The 17,378-nt window shown below is 41.1% G+C and overlaps 1 protein-coding gene across 3 annotated transcripts in view; it reads right to left on the bottom strand.

Moving 5' to 3' along the window:
- Window positions 1–17,378, bottom strand: part of ASTN2 (astrotactin 2) — a 1,130,819-nt gene that overhangs the window by 17,527 nt on the left and 1,095,914 nt on the right. For all 3 annotated transcript variants that reach the window (XM_029612108.1, XM_029612110.1, XM_029612109.1), the window contains one exon: window positions 13,904–14,004. In XM_029612108.1, the coding sequence (XP_029467968.1) occupies window positions 13,904–14,004 (101 nt within the window). The remainder of the gene's footprint in view (window positions 1–13,903; window positions 14,005–17,378) is intronic.

Below are 17,378 nucleotides of genomic sequence, written 5' to 3'. Positions count from 1 at the left end.
ATCTTTAACAGTTTCATGGTCTCTTTGGACTCCATACCCTTACAGAAAGGGGGAGGAGTGGGATTTTATTTCAGAAGCAATATCCAAGCAATTGAAATGTAGGGGAGATAGGGTAGGGAAGAAGCATTATGGGCTAGCCTAAAAAAAGATGATGTGGCTTCCATTTACATTGGTATGGTCTATAGGCCTCCAATTCAGACAGAAGAGCTGGACAGAGATCTCATCAGAGACATCAAAAACATGGGAAAGAAGGGACAAGTGTTGCTCGTTGGAGCTTTTAATCTGCTGGATATAGACTAGAGTATCCCTTCTGCAGAATTTACGAGAAGTAGAGAGATACTGAATGCCTTCCATAGGGCTATGCTCTGGACAGGTGCCCACCTGAGTACAAGTGATCATTAGATCGTATGGTTTGATATTGCAAATAAAATGCAAAGAAGTCACACGAAGACCCAAGTTTTGAATTTCAAATATACGGACTTTGACAAAATAGGGATGTATCTGGAGGAAGAACTAGAAGACTGGAAGAAAATGGGTGAAGTGGAACAACAGTGGGCTAAATTAAAAGGAGCTATTACAAAGGCAAAACAAATCTATATGTTAGAAAAGACACAAAAGTTCAAGAAAAAAGAAACCAATTTGATTCTCAAAGGAGGTGGCTGCAAAAATAAAGGCAAAAAGATCAGCATTCAAGAAGTATAAAGGTTCCCAAAAAGAGGAACACAAGGATCAATGCCTGGTGAAAATGAGGGAGACAAAGAAAGAAATCAGAAAAGCAAAAGTTCAAGCAGAAGAAAGGATTGCCCATCCCATAAGATAAAGAAAAGTGACAAAACATTTTTCAGATTACATAATAGGGATGTGAATCGTGTCCTCGATCGTCTTAACGATCGATTTCGGCTGGGAGGGGGAGGGAATCGTATTGTTGCCGTTTGGGGGGGTAAAATATCGTGAAAAATCGTGAAAAATCGTGAAAAATCTAAAAATCTAAAAATCGCAAAACCGGCACATTAAAACCCCCTAAAACCCACCCCCGACCCTTTAAATTAAATCCCCCACCCTCCCGAACCCCCCCCAAATGACTTAAATAACCTGCGGGTCCAGCGGCGGTCCGGAACGGGCTCCTGCTCCTGAATCTTGTTGTCTTCAGCCGGCGCCATTTTCCAAAATGGCGCCGAAAAATGGCGGCAGCCGTAGACGAACACGATTGGACGGCAGGAGGTCCTTCCGGACCCCCGCTGGACTTTTGGCAAGTCTCGTGGGGGTCAGGAGGCCCCCCACAAGCTGGCCAAAAGTTCCTGGAGGTCCACCGGGGGTCAGGGAGCGATTTCCCGCCGCGAATCGTTTTCGTACGGAAAATGGCGCCGGCAGGAGATCGACTGCAGGAGGTCGTTCAGCGAGGGTTCCGGCGCCTCGCTGAACAACCTCCTGCAGTCGATCTCCTGCCGGCGCCATTTTCCGTACGGAAACGATTCGCGGCGGGAAATCGCTCCCTGACCCCCGCTGGACCTCCAGGAACTTTTGGCCAGCTTGTGGGGGGCCTCCTGACCCCTACGAGACTTGCCAAAAGTCCAGCGGGGGTCCGGAAGGACCTCCTGCCGTCCAATCGTGTTCGTCTATGGCCGCCGCCATTTTTCGGCGCCATTTTGGAAAATGGCGCCGGCTGAAGACAACAAGATTCAGGAGCAGGAGCCCGTTCCGGACCGCTGCCGTTCCGGACCGCCGCTGGACCCGCAGGTTATTTAAGTCATTTGGGGGGGGTTCGGGAGGGTGGGGGATTTAATTTAAAGGGTCGGGGGTGGGTTTTAGGGGGTTTTAGTGTGCCGGCTCACGATTCTAACGATTTATAACGATAAATCGTTAGAATCTCTATTGTATTGTGTTCCATAACGGTTTAAGACGATATTAAAATTATCGGACAATAATTTTAATCGTCCTAAAACGATTCACATCCCTATTACATAAGAGAAAGAAGGAAATCCCAAAGTGGTATAGTGAAATTGAAAGGTGACGAGGAGCAATGTGCCAAGACAGACAAGGAAATGGCGGAAATATCAAACAAATTCTTCAGCTCTGTGTTCACTAAAGAAGACCCTGGAGAAGAACCATTGCTTGTTGACAAGACTGTAGAAGGGAATGGGCTAGACACAAATCCTTTTACAGAAGAGTATGTATGGGAAGAGCTAGGCAAACTGAATGTGGACATGTCCATGGGGCCGGATATGGTACTTCCCAGGATACTACGAGAACTCAGAGATGTTCTGGCGGGTCCCCTAAATGACCTGTTCAATAGATCCCTGGAAATGGGAGTGGTGCCACAAGATTGGAGAAGGGAAGTTTTGGTCCCACTTCAGAAGAGTGGTAGCAGTGAGGAGGCTGGAAACTACAAGCCAGTTTGCCTCACTTTGGTGGTGGGAAAATTAATGGAAACACTGGTGAAAGAAAGGATATAGGACTATCTACAATCATGTAAGTTGTTGGACCCAAGGCAGCATGAATTCTCTAGAGGAAGGTCCTGTCAGATAAATCTGATTGATTTTTTTGATTGGGTGACTAAAGAATTGGATCAAGGAAGAACACTCAATGTCAGCTATTTGGATTTCAGCAAAGCTTTTGATACCGTTCTACATAGGAGGCTTGTGAACAAAATGAGAAACTTTGGAGTGAGCACAAAGGTGGTGGAGTGGATTACAAACTGGTTGACTGATAGGAGACAGTGTGTAATGGTAAATGGAATCTACTCTGAAAGAGAGCTGTGTTAAGTGAGTCCCACAGTGATTAGTATTGGGACTGGTTCTGTTCCATATCTTTTGTGAGCGACACTGTGGAAGGGTTAAAAGGTAAAGTTTGGCTATTTGTGGATGATACCAAGATCTGCAACAGAGTGAACACACTGGAAGGAGTAGAGAGAATGAAATATGATTTACGAAGGCTTGAAGAGTGGTTGAAGATTTGACAGCTGGGATTCAATGTCAAGAAGTACAGAGTCATGCATCTGGGACGCGGTAATCCAAAATAGCGGTATGAGATGTGTGTGTGTGTGGGGGTGGGGGGTGGGGGGGGAGACTGATATGCACGGACCAAGAGCGGGATCTTGGGGTGATAGTTTCTGGTGATCTGAAGATGGCGATGCAATGTGATAAGTTGATAGCTAATGCCAGGAGAATGCTAGGATGCATAGAGAGACAGGAATAACCAGTAAGAAAATGGAGGTGGTGATATCCTTGTACAGGTCCTTGGTGAGGCCTCACCTGGAATATTGTGTTCAGTTCTGGAGCCTTTATCTGAAAAGGGATAGAGACAGAATGGAGGTGGTCCAGAAAAGGGCTACAAAATGGTATCAATGGGTCAGTATCAAAAAACCTTTGAGCAGAGACTGTAAGATATGAATATGTATACCGTGGAAGGGAGAAGGCACAGGGGTGATATGATACAGACCTTCCGATACCTAAAAGCTTTTAATTATGTGCAAACATCAAACCATTTCTATTGGAAAGGAATCAATAGAACTAGGGGTCATGAAATGAAACTCCAAGGAGGACACCTCAGAACCAACATCAGAAAATATTTCTTCACAGAGAGGGTAGTGAATGCTTAGAATGCTCTTCCAGAGGAGGTGGTGAAAACCAAAACAGTGAAAGAATTCAAAATGGCATGGGATTAATACTGTGGAACCCTAAAGGCTAAAGGACAGAAATGAAGAAAAGAGTACATGGAGTAACTTGATGGTATGGCGGTTATTACCCTTCATCAATATGCCTTGATACTGTTAATGCTACTCAATCATTGCTCTTTGCTTCAACAGCAGGGGGGAAAGTGGAATTGGATTCATTCAGCAACCAAGGGTCCTGACTTTTATGGTCTGAGGAAACAAATATGGAGGTAACTTGCTGATGCAGCTGTTACTACCCTTAACCAAAAGACTGTTATTTTGATGAAACTCAAACATTGCTCTCTGCTTCAACAGGAAGGCATAACAGGGACTTGGATTCAACAGCAATCAACGAGGGCTAGTGTGGGAAACTGATAAGCATGGGGGTGGGGGGTAATGTGGAACTGGATTCAAACAGTAACCAATGAGGGCCCTGACTTTTATGGTCTGGGAAACATATAAGCATGGGGTAACCTACATGGCACAGCACATACCATAAGCTTACTGGGCAGACGGGATGGACCATTTGATCCTTTTTTGCCATCATTTCTATGTTTCTATATATATATATATATGTGTGTGTTAATTATTGGTCTCATCCAATATTCAGCCTTCGAGAGATTATACCACAACAAAAGGCAAAGGCTGCAGAAATGCAGCATCCAGAACTGTGCTCCTTACTACTTCTTGTTATACTCAGCAGCTCGCAGGATGGCCCTGAAAGCCACCTCACCCCCGATGCCACCAGACCCATTTTGCAGCCGACATGCAGTCTTCCTCCTTGAATGTCACCAGCTGTCACTCCCTCCAACCTCCCTTAGGCATAAGCATGTCTGACGGTCTAGCTCTTAAAGGGTCAACAGGTGGAACTCAGCCACAGCATCCTTGGATGATGTACCTGGATCCCCTCTATTAAAGGTTTCTTCTGAGAAGCAGAACTCATCTAAAAAACAGGTTCTCATGCATTTCAGCAGTGCGTGTTGCTCCCAAATTCCTGGTTCCTGATTGTTCCTGCGTTCTTGTTTGTTATGCCTTGCTTTCTTGTCCGGCCCTGTCTCATCCATCTTCATCTCCTCATTCCAGTGTTTTCTTTGTGTGTTCATCCTTCTTTGGCCTGATCTTCTGATATTGATCACTTGCTTTGGATCTGACCATGTATGCTTGCCACCTTGACCTGATCTCTCGCCTTGGATATGACTACTCTTGTCTGCCACCTTCCCCAACCTCCATCTGTTCCCTGCTTCTCCAGTCTACTGCCTGTCATGACCCTGGTGTGCCCTTGGACTCTTGCTCTCTCTTTTGCCTTAGGGAACCACCTAAGTCCTGCCAGCCGCCAGACCCCAAAGGCTCAACCCGAGGGAGAAGTGGCTGGTTATAGGTGAAGCTCCAGTCTGTCCCACTACATGGCACATTCACCAGTTGTTGGAGTAGATATCATAGATTTGCCTGCTAGATTGCATCAACTATGCCATGGCAATAAGAGCTCACTCTCACACCACTCATTATACTTCTGAGGTAATGGAGCCAGTATTTGTAAATACTGATTCAGAATAACAACTGTGTCCTGGATTACTGAATCACAGCATATTTACAGTTACTGGCTAAAGAATATTTGGTGACTCTACTCAGAAGCATCTTAACCTTCAGGGATGACCAAATCCAAGCCCAAATAGCTAGATACTTCAGAAATGATGTCAGATGTCCTACAGGGATTTCCTATGCCTTTTACCTGCCTACGGCTTTCTACCAATTTAGTTGGTGCCCTTGGGGTGCTCTTGCTACTCTGGGTGACAGCTTTGCACCTTTTATAATGTTTTGGGCTCCTTATGAAACTCTGCCAGTTGCTTTCACCCTCTATCACTGCCTTGGGGGCTTTTCTGCCTCTTCTAGTGCTTTGTTCCCTCTTCATGGTGCCTTCAGCTACTCATGCCACACTTGGTGCCACTTTGCCCTTCTCATACAGCCTTGGAGGGTTCATACCAAACCTGTTGGCATCTTCTTTTCAAGCCTTGAGATGTTCTTCTCATTCTAGCTTTTCTCTTTATTGATTTTTTGAGGTGTTGTATTCTCACATCAGAAATATGAAAAATGTAAAAAGAAAATACATATTTCTACTTCCATGCCACCTGTTTTATGTTTTTTTCATTTTCTTCCACTCCTCCAGTCTTAACCTTGCTCTCCCACCCTGTTTATTGATTATACTAAGGTGGTTTATCCACAAAAGCCCTCAGTCAGGGGGAAGAAATACAAGTAGAACAGAAAACATAGAGGAAAGTAACCATTTCCATGTTCTGAGTGTGGTAAAAGGTTTAGTCAAGATATTTAACCTCATGCAAAACTAGAAAATCAGGAAACAGAAAAGCCAAACCAGCTACAGAATAAGGAAAATAGTTTCAAACTAGAACAATCCTCACCACTTCAAGGAAAATCACACCACTCTCATTAGAGAACAATTTAGATGTCCTGTACATGGTAATAGGCTCCTTCAGAAAGCCCATTTCAAAAGAAAATCAAAATTCCACCCAGCTGCTAGATTAAGTTCCAGCAGGAATGTCATCAAAGCTTATTTCCAGAAAATGATACTTATTACAATTCATTCTCTTGTACTAGTGCTTTTCCGCACTATTGTTCAAGTTTAAGTTTATTTTGCACTCCTGTTTCATGTGAACCAGCATGATGGGACTATTGTCTTGAATGTTGGTATATAAAAAACATAAATAAATAAATAAATACATACATACATACATACTAATAAATCTGGAAATTGGCAAGTGTGCTTTAACAGAATGACTCAATATGGTGCAAATGGAACCCAAAAGTGAAAGAATCAGTATCTCATAAATCAATAACCATCTCACTTCTACTCAAGGAATGAAAATCAAAAGAGTGGATAGCTACTAAAATTGTATCTTATCTCAAATTGTGACCATCATATAGCACTGGGTCCACACTGAAGTTCGTGTTTCAACTCATCGGTCACGTAGTAACTGAATTAAATCACCAATTAAAACTGTGGATTCAATAATGTGCAGGATTTAGTCCATTAGTGAAATCAATTTTTGCATTTTTCTTGTATTTATTTATTTTATTTTTAATTTTTATATACCGAAGTTCTTGTAAGGACTACAAATCACTCCGGTTTACATAAAATGATGGTATGCCCAAAATAGAGAAAGGGGCTTTACATGGAACATTAGAACAGAATGCCAATTTAACATAGAAATATTAAAATATATTATAGATACAGTATAAATACAATATAAGTAAGAGAAACGTTTGAACTCAAAATCTTTGTACAGTTAAAAAATCATAATAGCAAAACTCAGTGAGGAATCCCATAAATTGGGTTTATCCTCCCGTCTGGGCAGCATTAAGAGTCTGGGAAGGCTTGGTGGAAAAGCCAGGTTTTTAGCTTTTTTTTTTGAACTTCTGATGACTTGGTTCCAGTCTTAGATCTGGGGGGAGCGCGTTCCACTGGTGGGGCCTGCTGAAGAAAGTGCTCGTTTACTCAATGATGATTTTACCTGAGGGGCATGAAGTGTGCCTTTGTATGCGCTTCTAATTGGTCTGGAAGATGTATGAGGTTGAAGTTGAGTGCTTAACATGATAGGAGCTAGTTTGTATGTCGCTTTGTGAACGATTGTGAGTACTTTATAGAGGATCCTGTGTTTAATAGGAAGCCAGTGTAGATTGTATATCACCCAAACATTTTTTAACACATAATGAAATAGTGTACTTATCTTATAAAGCACCAGGAATAAGTAAATGATATGCAGCTGAAAAATAAAAATCTCTGTGCATGAGAGATTGTATACCACCCGACATTGCAATGTTTCAGATGAAACTTCCTTTTTCATGGGTGATAAATTGCTAGGAGCTCCAACACACAAATCCTGGTCATGCTAGGGCATGCATAGTCACCTTTGTGTTCACCACATCTTCTTGGCAAAAACTGATTTCACTAATGGACTAAATACTGCACATTACTGAATTCACATTTTTAATTGGTGATTTAGTTCATTTACTACGTGACCAATGATTATAAGTGTATGAGCGCTAGAGTCTGGGTTTGAAACACAAACTTCAGTGTGGACCCAGTGCTATATGATGGTCACAATTTGAGATAAGATACAATTTTAGTAGGTATCCATTCTTTTGGTTTTCATTCCTTTAGTAGAAGTGACATGGCTAGTGATTCAACAGAATGACTGGCATCTTCCAGCCATTCTGCCTTGCTGCTATATCCCTCATAGGGTCTTTGTGGCACTCAGCCTTGCTGCCAAACTCAGACTTTATACCTTGGTGTTTTATCTGCCAGTTTGCCTTGCTGCCATTCCCCAGACCCTACACCTTGAGGTATTCTTGCTAGTCTGGGGGGCTGCTGTGCACCTCTTATGTTCTTTTGAAGATTTGATGCCACTGTTTCTGCTGCTTGGTCCCTTTATCATTGCCTTGGGGGAGTTTCTGCCACATTTTCTGCTTTGTTCTCCCTTCATGGTACTACTTTTGGTGCCATTTTGCCTCTCTCTAGTCTTTGTGCTCTCTTTTGGAGCCTTAGGGTGCATTTCCCACTCTATCTATCTTCTTTGTTCCTCTGGTGATGCCTTGGATAACTCATGCCAATGCTGATACCTCTTTGCCTCTTTGCAGCGTGTAAGGCTATTTATGCCACTTTTAGTGCCACTTTGCCACAGTCTAGGAATTATTTCCCCTTCTGATGATTTTTTTTCCCAGACGTTTCATGAGAATTGGTAAGAAAACCACAATTCTGGAGCCCCAAATAAGCTGCAATGCTTCTCCTATTGACTTTAATGGAAAACAAATGAACTAATAAAACAAATACATTTTTTTTTCATTTTGAAACTAATGAAATTAATTTAAGTCCCAACAAAACAAGTGAATAAACTGAAATTATTTTTTTTCTTCTGCACATCCCTAGACTTCAGGGTGGCAAAGGGAGATTACGGGCTGGGAGAGGTTAGACATCTGATCAGAATGTTGGGGTAGGCAGAGAGGTGTGCAACTGGTGGGTGCTTGGGTATGTAGCCAGCTAAATTTTCAATAAACCACTGAGCACCTGACTTATCTTACAAAATTTGAGCTGGTTAAGTTAAATTGAAGCAAATTTTCAGTCAAAATTTAGCTGGCTAGGGTGTGGTTGAAAATTCACCTGAACTCAGCCAGTTAAAATCTGGGAGGTTGATATTCAAAAGCCATTTAGACAGATAACTAATATTCATTGTCTTATATGGCTAAATCCTAATCGCATTATGAGTTATGTGGCTAGCCACATAAGGCAGGGGTATTCCAAGGGCAGGCAGGAGTTATTTCTTGGCGGAGCAGAGTTAGCCACACAAATTTTGCAGCTAAGTCCGATACTTGGAGTTAGCCGCTTAACCTATGTGGCTAACTCTGATCGTGCTGTAGGGATGCCCTAAAGTCAGCCAGTTAGACACAACCAGCAAATTTTAAGATAGTGACTGTGCCGCGGAATATACCCTGCTAATTAGCCAGATATGCTTATCTAGCTAAATAGCTGAGACACACAGCGGCTGAAAATGGACCCCTGGCAGCCTAATTAGGCATTCAGGGTTTTTTTTTTCTTTCTTTTTTTTTTTAAACAGAACCCATGCAGCCATGACCCCAAGTAGAGGTCACTTCTGAGTTAGCTGGAAGCCTAAAAGAGCAGAAGGAAATTGCTTGGCCAAAAGAAAAAAAAACAGTATTCTAACTCCCTAGAGGATGATGTGAAATAGAACATGTCTAGGATATGAATGGGAATATTTAATGGCAGCACCGAGTCTAACAACAGGGTGAGGTGCTGAGAGATGGTATACATCTATATAAAGAGGGACAGCTGTGCTGTATTTTATAAAACTATGCTTTTTCATTAATAGATAGGAGTTTGTACTGCTGATGCACAGCAAATGCCTTCCTCAATTAATCTTTGAGTTTGGCTATGAGGAAAATCATATGGCTCCAAAGCTTGATGCAGTGTGAGGAACAGAAAACTGGGAATACATAAAGATTAAGAAGAGATGAGATGCAGAAACAAAATACAACTATTATTAATAGGGCTCTTGGAACTTTTATTGCTGCCAAAAGGAGGACCTGGGGCTATTCCAAGCTCAAGCTCCTGACGTTCTGGCCATCTGTAATCAGGAATAGCACTGAAGTAGTGCTTTGTGTAGGGCAAAGTTCGGTTTCAACAAGGACATCTGTTGGCTGGACAAGATACAACACTGGAAGAAGCTCCTGTAGTAGCTATGGCCTTGCCCTTAGGATATGGGAAGCTGCTGCAGTGCTTGGATATAATAAATACTACTTAGCTTGGGATGTTCAAATGTTTCTTTTTGATGATTTACGCTCTTCCATTTTCCCTAATGGTTATATTAAACTGTGGTGCTGGAAGGTACTCTTACTAGGCCAAAAATGTATATTGCAAAAGTGGACAGTTTATGATCCGCATACTATTGAACAATTAAAGATTGCGCTTTTTCACAATTGTTAATTGGAAAAATATGTTTAACAATTGGAGTTCCACCGTTGACGCCGTCCTTTCTTAAAAATCTGGGACTTATATCTGCTATATTTGTCTCCCCGAGCAAGAAGTTTATTCTTAAATGATTTAACCACATGAGTCCAGTAGAGCAGTGGTTCTCAACCTTTTTTCTGTCGGGACAAACCTGACAGATGGTTCTCACATGCATGACACACTGAACATGTGATAATCACCAGGCTAAATGTAAACAAACACTCTGCATTCCACAGGAACCCCCTCGACCCCCAACAATGGGTGCAGAGAAGAACTAGGACATTCTCCGTTCAATTTACCATACAAAAAAGATATTTCTGGTGACATCTAAATAACAGCAACATAAACACTCTCTCCTACCAGGAGCAATAGCCCTCCTTATGAAAAACAGTAATTTACCACCAATGCATGTTCTATTGAGAAAACACAACAAATAATATTGATACAAATGCCTACATGCTAGTAAAATACTTCCACTCGTTCACACACATAGAATCAACCTTCACCAATTACAGAAAGACCATAAATTACAAATATGAAAACAGAAACTGGAATGGAAACTCAAAAAAGCCACTCTGCATTCTGTGCAAAACAGAAATATAGCACCTAACAGACTTTCAGGATCTGCAATAATGCACACAAACTAATGCGCACAAAGTTATACCTGCATTATGGAACTCAAACAGTAATAACCCTACCTATGAAAAGGCAGCACTGCAAAAATTACACCAGGACCTAAACACCAATACACCTCCTATTAGGAAAACAGAACAAGCCAAGCTGCTATAGATCCCTACCAAGATACTACAAGCTCGCACAACACCCTTAGCTGGGTCACACACGCAGAACACAGACAAACCCTCACCAAAAACAGAATAAAGTGACCATAAACCTAATGTTTTTGTTTTTGCATTGTTTTACTGCATACAGAGTTTGGCTTCTTGCTGTTTTCAGTTCAGTTTTTGTCTCCACATTTCTATTTATACATTCCCCAAAAAATATAAAATAATTCTAAAACTAGAATATAATAAATGTTTCAAAACAACTGATAAATGGAACATCCAAAATTATTAAAAATTCTCCAAACACCAATAAAATATTTCTAACAGCAGACACATCACATAATACCTAATAATTAAAATGGCAGTCAATCAAGAAAGATAAACTTAAAAAGCCACCTCTCCAGTAACTCTCCTCCTCCTTTCCCTTGTAGGCCAATAGCACATACTAGAAGCAGCAAGGGTTGCTTTTTCAGTTTTTGCAAATCTTCTTTAAAACTGCGTGCTTCTGTTCTCCCGATGTGCGGTACGACCCACCATTCTCTTATTAGTGTTTTTTATAAAGAATTAACTTATCTTTTCAGTTGCTAAATTGCTGCCGCTATTTATGGGTCTGACTCCGCTTGCCTGACATTGGCCATGTTTCGGCAGAAATCTGCCTGCTTCAGGGGCCACGGGAAAAATTTTGTTATCTCCGTGCCGCGGATCCTCAGTCAAAAAGCACTTGAATACTTCTAGAATATTTAAAAAAGCTGTTAAGCCCAATCCTCATCATATATAGCAATCAATATCCCACTACTCAAGTTTAAAGTACTTACTATATTCGCATATCAGCTCCTCAACGTGAGCGGCGCCTTCATGTTTGAATCCGGTGTCTCTCTATTCCTCCATTTATATAGCTCTTCTAAACCACTTGCTGGACCAATCATATTGTCTCCCTTGGGTCCTAGGTGCTAGCACCCTAGGGTGCCCTGCAATCATACTGAATAGTGACGTCACCAATTGTTTCTTCTTTTTTATTTTTCTTTCTTTTTTCTTTGATGTATACTGCATATGAACTTCTCTGCGTATATGTTTTTTCGTGCTCCTAAAGTGTTTCCAGACTTCAATTAATGTATTCGATATATGAAAAATGTACTTTATTTATTTTAAGGCTCGATCGTTCCAATCGGGGAAAGTTTTCTTTTCGTCGGACCTGATGGGGACCTACCAGAAACCTGCTTTTGCAAGATGCCATCTTTCTCCCTTATTAAACGGACGTAATAGTGAACTAACCTACTTCTGCTTTTTGCCAATTGATATGTCACTCGATCTGATTTCAATAAAATATCTCCATGATTCATTTATTGCTTATCTGCATTTCTTTTTGCTTTCTACCTTTATGCTACAGCTGTTGACCTACTAAAACAGATTTTATACATTAATTAGTAAGTTAGTTCCTCCCTTAGATAGTGGACCCCGTGCTGGTGTTTTTGCACATCAGTGCCTGTGCTATACGATCTTGTATTTAGACCCTATTCTTCCTTTGGATGCCTTCATTTCACCCCATTTTTTTGTATTTTTATTTTGCCTTAAATATAGATGTTACCTACATTCATTTTTAATTAACGAATTATGGAAACAACGGGAGCAACCCTTATTCTATACATGTTGGGCTCCATTTCTTGATACCTCAATGAGGCCGGTATTACTTATTTCAAGTAGTGTCACCTATCCTTTCATTGATTCCACCTTCAATTTTCTATTAATACCTACAGATTGTCTATTTCCCAATGTTTTCTAAATCCCCTATGTCTGCGTGACACACCCGATTTCCCTCTTATCTTCTTACTTATGTATGTGCCATTGTTATATGTAAAAGCTGATATGGTCCCTTGTCCTAAGGTTCCAAATTAAAAAGTATATCTTTCCAGTGCAAAATTACATATACCTTTTATTAACCGAAAATAGACCAATTTATCTCTCGATTCAAACCCTTCGGGCCAACTGTGTCCCATATATGGATAAATCGTTGTTCCATCTGCATTAACTTGAGGTTCAAATCACCTCCCCTGGAATGTTTCTTCACCTGGAATATCATTGCTACCGTAAATTCCTGTATTTGATGTCCCACCTCCTGCCAATGATCCACCAGCGGTGCTCCTTCCATGTGGTTTCGTAAACGACTCAAATGCTCCTGGATCCTTATTTTTATTTTACGTGTTGTCTTTCCTATGTACCCCATATTGTACGGACACCACAGGGCATACACCACATTGGTGGATTCGCATGTGAAGTAGTCTTTAAAATGAAATGTCCTACGGCCTGGGATCTCTAGTTGTGAACCTGCATACATATGGATGCATACATTACATTTGGTACATGGGCTTTGACCCACTGGGTATGTCTCTGTATGTTCTTCTTCCAATTGCCGGTATTCAAAATGGCGCCGATAGACTTTGCCCTTACTATGTCATGGGCTACCAGTGCCATTGGTCGGCCCCTGTCACATGGTAGGAGCACAAGATGGTACTGGCCATCCAATGCGCATTTAACACACTTTGGTTAAACTGAAGCTAATTCTCTTCAGTTTGTATCTGTCATGCTGTCATGTTCTCCTTTCTAAAGTTTTGATATCTCAATTTATAAACATTCTTTCTTCTCCTGCACTTTCATTCTCATTTTATATTCTTCCCCAAGCAGACCCATGAGTGCATGCACATACACATGCACACTCACACTTACACAACTGGGTCAAAATTTATTTTAGAGAATCCTATGTATACCCTTTCCATCCCATCCTCAGTTTCTCATTCTCTCATTTTGCGTACTGTAACTCCGATCTTGATTTTTAGTGTTTCAATGAGCCAAGGTCTCCATCACAGGCTTTCTGCAGAGATTAAGTAGGCATATATTTAACAGAAAAATGGGGGTGAAATCAAGTGACTGAATACATACCTTCTGCCTTGATATCATCGACCAATGGGCAGGCGGTTCGTAGGGTCACAGTACTCAGCTCAGAGTGTCGTCCACGCGTGTCCACTGCATACAGCGTAAACCTGAAGAGGAATTGCAGTAGAAAATAAACATTAAAATTTAGCTTTTAAGCAATGGCTAGGGGGGTAAATGAGTTGCAAAGTTTTCTTTGGATTTTAATTCATTCTGATAATATAAAACAGGTCCTAGTTGTAGCATCTGTGCCAACCACAGCTACCATGAAGAGGAAATCACAAAATAGCAGCAGCAGCAGGTAAGTTCATTAGCATGGATTGAAAAAAAAAAAAAAGTTTTCCAAGGTGGATTGTGCAAGCTTAAACCCTACAATGCAGAGTCCAAAGTCAATCTTCCCAACCAAGTTTTCTGAATAATCAGAATACTGGGGATTTTCATCTGTTCAAGTAAAACAAACAACAGTTGAATGAAATTAGAAAATATAACTTTTGCTAGTGCTTATGCACTAAAACTCATACTAAAAACATTTTGAAGGCAATCAACTGTCTGAAAACTGCCCACCCTGTATGTGGGTACATATACATGAATAGTTAAACTATCCAAGTACCATTATCCACATTGCATTGGAGGCATTTCTAGGGTTTGGGCAGATCATGAGCAAAAATGTCTGTATGTAGTTTTGATCAAAAAAATATCTATAGAAAAGCAAGTGCAAATCTCTGTGGGTACTTCTCCCTGGAGCATTTTCGAAGTAAAATTACATGTGAACTTTTACTTTGAAAATTGGTACAACGACCGCAGCTAAAAAATTCTTGTAGATTTTGTAGCAATGCGGGCAGTTAAAAAATTGCCCTCTTTAGCATACATGCTAAAGTGCCACTTTTTTTCTTTATTTAAATTTTTGTATTCAGCCAATTTGTTTAGGGCAGATTACAAACCAATATAGACATCAAATAATGAAAATAGGCAAGATCATAAGTACTGGTAAGTCAGACGTAAAGCAGTAGTTAGAAGGGCTAAGAAAAACTTTGAGAAAAAGCTTGCCAAAGAGGCTAAAACTAATAATAAAAGTTTTTTCAAGTACATTCAAAGCAAATACCTGAAAGAGAGTCAGTGGGTCGCTAGATAAGCAAGGGGCAAAACGGGTGCGCTCAGTGGAGGACAAGGAAATAGCAGAAAAACTGAATAAATTATCTTTACCTTGGTCTTTACAGAGAAGAATGTCAAAAAGCATCAAGGCTTTTTGGGTAAGGGTAGTAATCCCCATGTCTTTTGTTAAGAATAGTAACTGCCGCTCTGTGCAGATTACCCCCATGCTATTCAGTACTCCAGACCATAAAAGTCAGGACTTTGTCAAATGTCTTCTGTAAATCCAAATACACTATATCAACTGGCTCACTTTTATCTACATGTTTATTTACACTTTCAAAAAAATCTAAAAGATTGGAAAGACAAGACCCCTCCCCCTCCCTTGCTAAAACCATGTTGAATCTTCCTCATTAAGCTCTATCTATATGGCTAGAGATTTTCTTTTTAAGAATGACTTCCATCATGTTGTCAGGCACCCATGTCAGGTTCATCAGTCAATTTCTCAAACCACCTCTGGAGCCCTTTTTAAAAATCAGCATCACATTGGACGATCTTCAAAAATCTTGCTATTTTAAATGATAGATTATAGATTACTAGTAACAGTGAAACATTCTTTAATAGTGGAGATTCTGAGCAACTAAAATAAATATCTGTGACAATAGAGGATGTAATAGATCAGATTGACAAAATAAAGAGTTATAAATCACTGGGACCAGATGGTATGCTCTACAGAGTTTTAAAAAAATTCAAATATGAAATTACAAACAGTTACTTGTGAGATTGGAAGATTGGGCATCCAAATGACAGATTAATTTAATGTGGACAAGCGCAAAATGATGCACATAGAGAAAGGTAACTCACATTGTAGTTACAAGATGTTAGGCTCCAAATTAGGAGTTACCATCCAGGAAAAAGATCTGGGCATCATAGTGGACAATACATTTAAATCATTGGCTCAGTGTGCTGCGGAAGTCAAAAAAGCAAAAAGAATGTTAGGAAAGGAATGGTGAATAAAATGGAGAATGTCATAGTACCTATGCATAGCTCCATGGTGAGACTGCAAATTTTTCTTTCATTTTGTTGAGTTTGTATCTTTGTCTTAATGTCTTCTTTCATGTCGCTTGTATCATTGTCCTCCTCTTCTCTACTAATATAACCAAGGGCAGCAGAATTCCTTTTTGATTTGGGTAGCTAAGCAAAGTAAAACTCACCACCCCCCTCCCCACATGCCACCCAGACATATTGTGAAATACTACAAAATCTTGCAAACAATTTTTAAAAACTTACTAAGCACATGTATAGCAAACTTGCCATACCATAGCTGCACTAACTCCAACAGCAATAATTCTACCTATGAAAAAGCAGTAATGCAAATTAGGGATGTGCATTCATTTTTCACTAATTAGACAATGTCAACAATATTGTCTAATTTGTCAAGGTTTGGAAGCGCTGATATACGAAGTGATTTTTGCCAAAATTTCGGCAAAATTTGTATTTAGTGTTAGAATTACTGCGCACAGCATATCTCTTAGGGGTAGATTTTAAAAGGTGCATGCGGGAGTAGATTTGTTTGCGCAACCTGGCGCGAACAAATCTACTCCCAATTTTATAACATGCGCGTGCTGCCGCCGAGCTGCGCAGCCATCCTCTGTTCCCTCCAAGGTTGCTCCGATTTCGGAGCGGCCTCGGAGGTAACTTTCCTTCTGGCCCCCCCACCTTCCCCTCCCTTCCCCCATCTAACCCACCCCCCAGCCCTAACTAATTCCTCTCCCACCTTTATTTTACAACTTACGCCTGCCCAAGGCAGGCGTAACTTGCGCGCTGGCCAGCTGCCGGCGCACCATGTTCCGGTCTGGGGGCTGGTCCGGAGGCCACGGCCACGCCCCTGGGCCGGAACCATGCCCACGGCCCACCCCCGGAACACCCTTGATGACGCGCTGGCTGCGACATGCCCACGACACGTCCCCCAGGAAAGCCCCGGGACATACGCGCTTCCTGGGGCTTAGGCTCGGTGTGCGCAGGGGGTGGAAGGGGCAGCTTTTCGGGGGTTATGCGCGTATCTTACGAGCGTAACCCTTTGAAAATCTGCCCCTTAGTGCGCTGTAATACCAATTAGTGCACACAGTTTTTCTAGCTAACAAACTCCTCTGAATTGTTACTTTTTCATTTTTAAGTTACATTTTTTTAGTGCGCACTAACATTAGTTACAGTGCACTACTACATACTTAGTGCACTGCAAGTTCTATTAGGGCGCATTAACTAACCTGTTAGTGCGCATTAACGGGCCTTAATGCGCATTAACATCTAGCTAGTGCGCACTATCTTGTTCACTGTACTGCGCACTAATGCTGAGATAGTGCACACTAACTGGTTTTTAGTGCACAGTAAGGCC

Source organism: Rhinatrema bivittatum, chromosome 8 (genome assembly GCF_901001135.1).
Source record: "Rhinatrema bivittatum chromosome 8, aRhiBiv1.1, whole genome shotgun sequence".
Taxonomy (NCBI): Eukaryota; Metazoa; Chordata; class Amphibia; order Gymnophiona; family Rhinatrematidae; genus Rhinatrema; species Rhinatrema bivittatum.
Note: the sequence above shows the minus strand (reverse complement) of the source record. Positions and strands in the feature narration are given on the sequence as shown.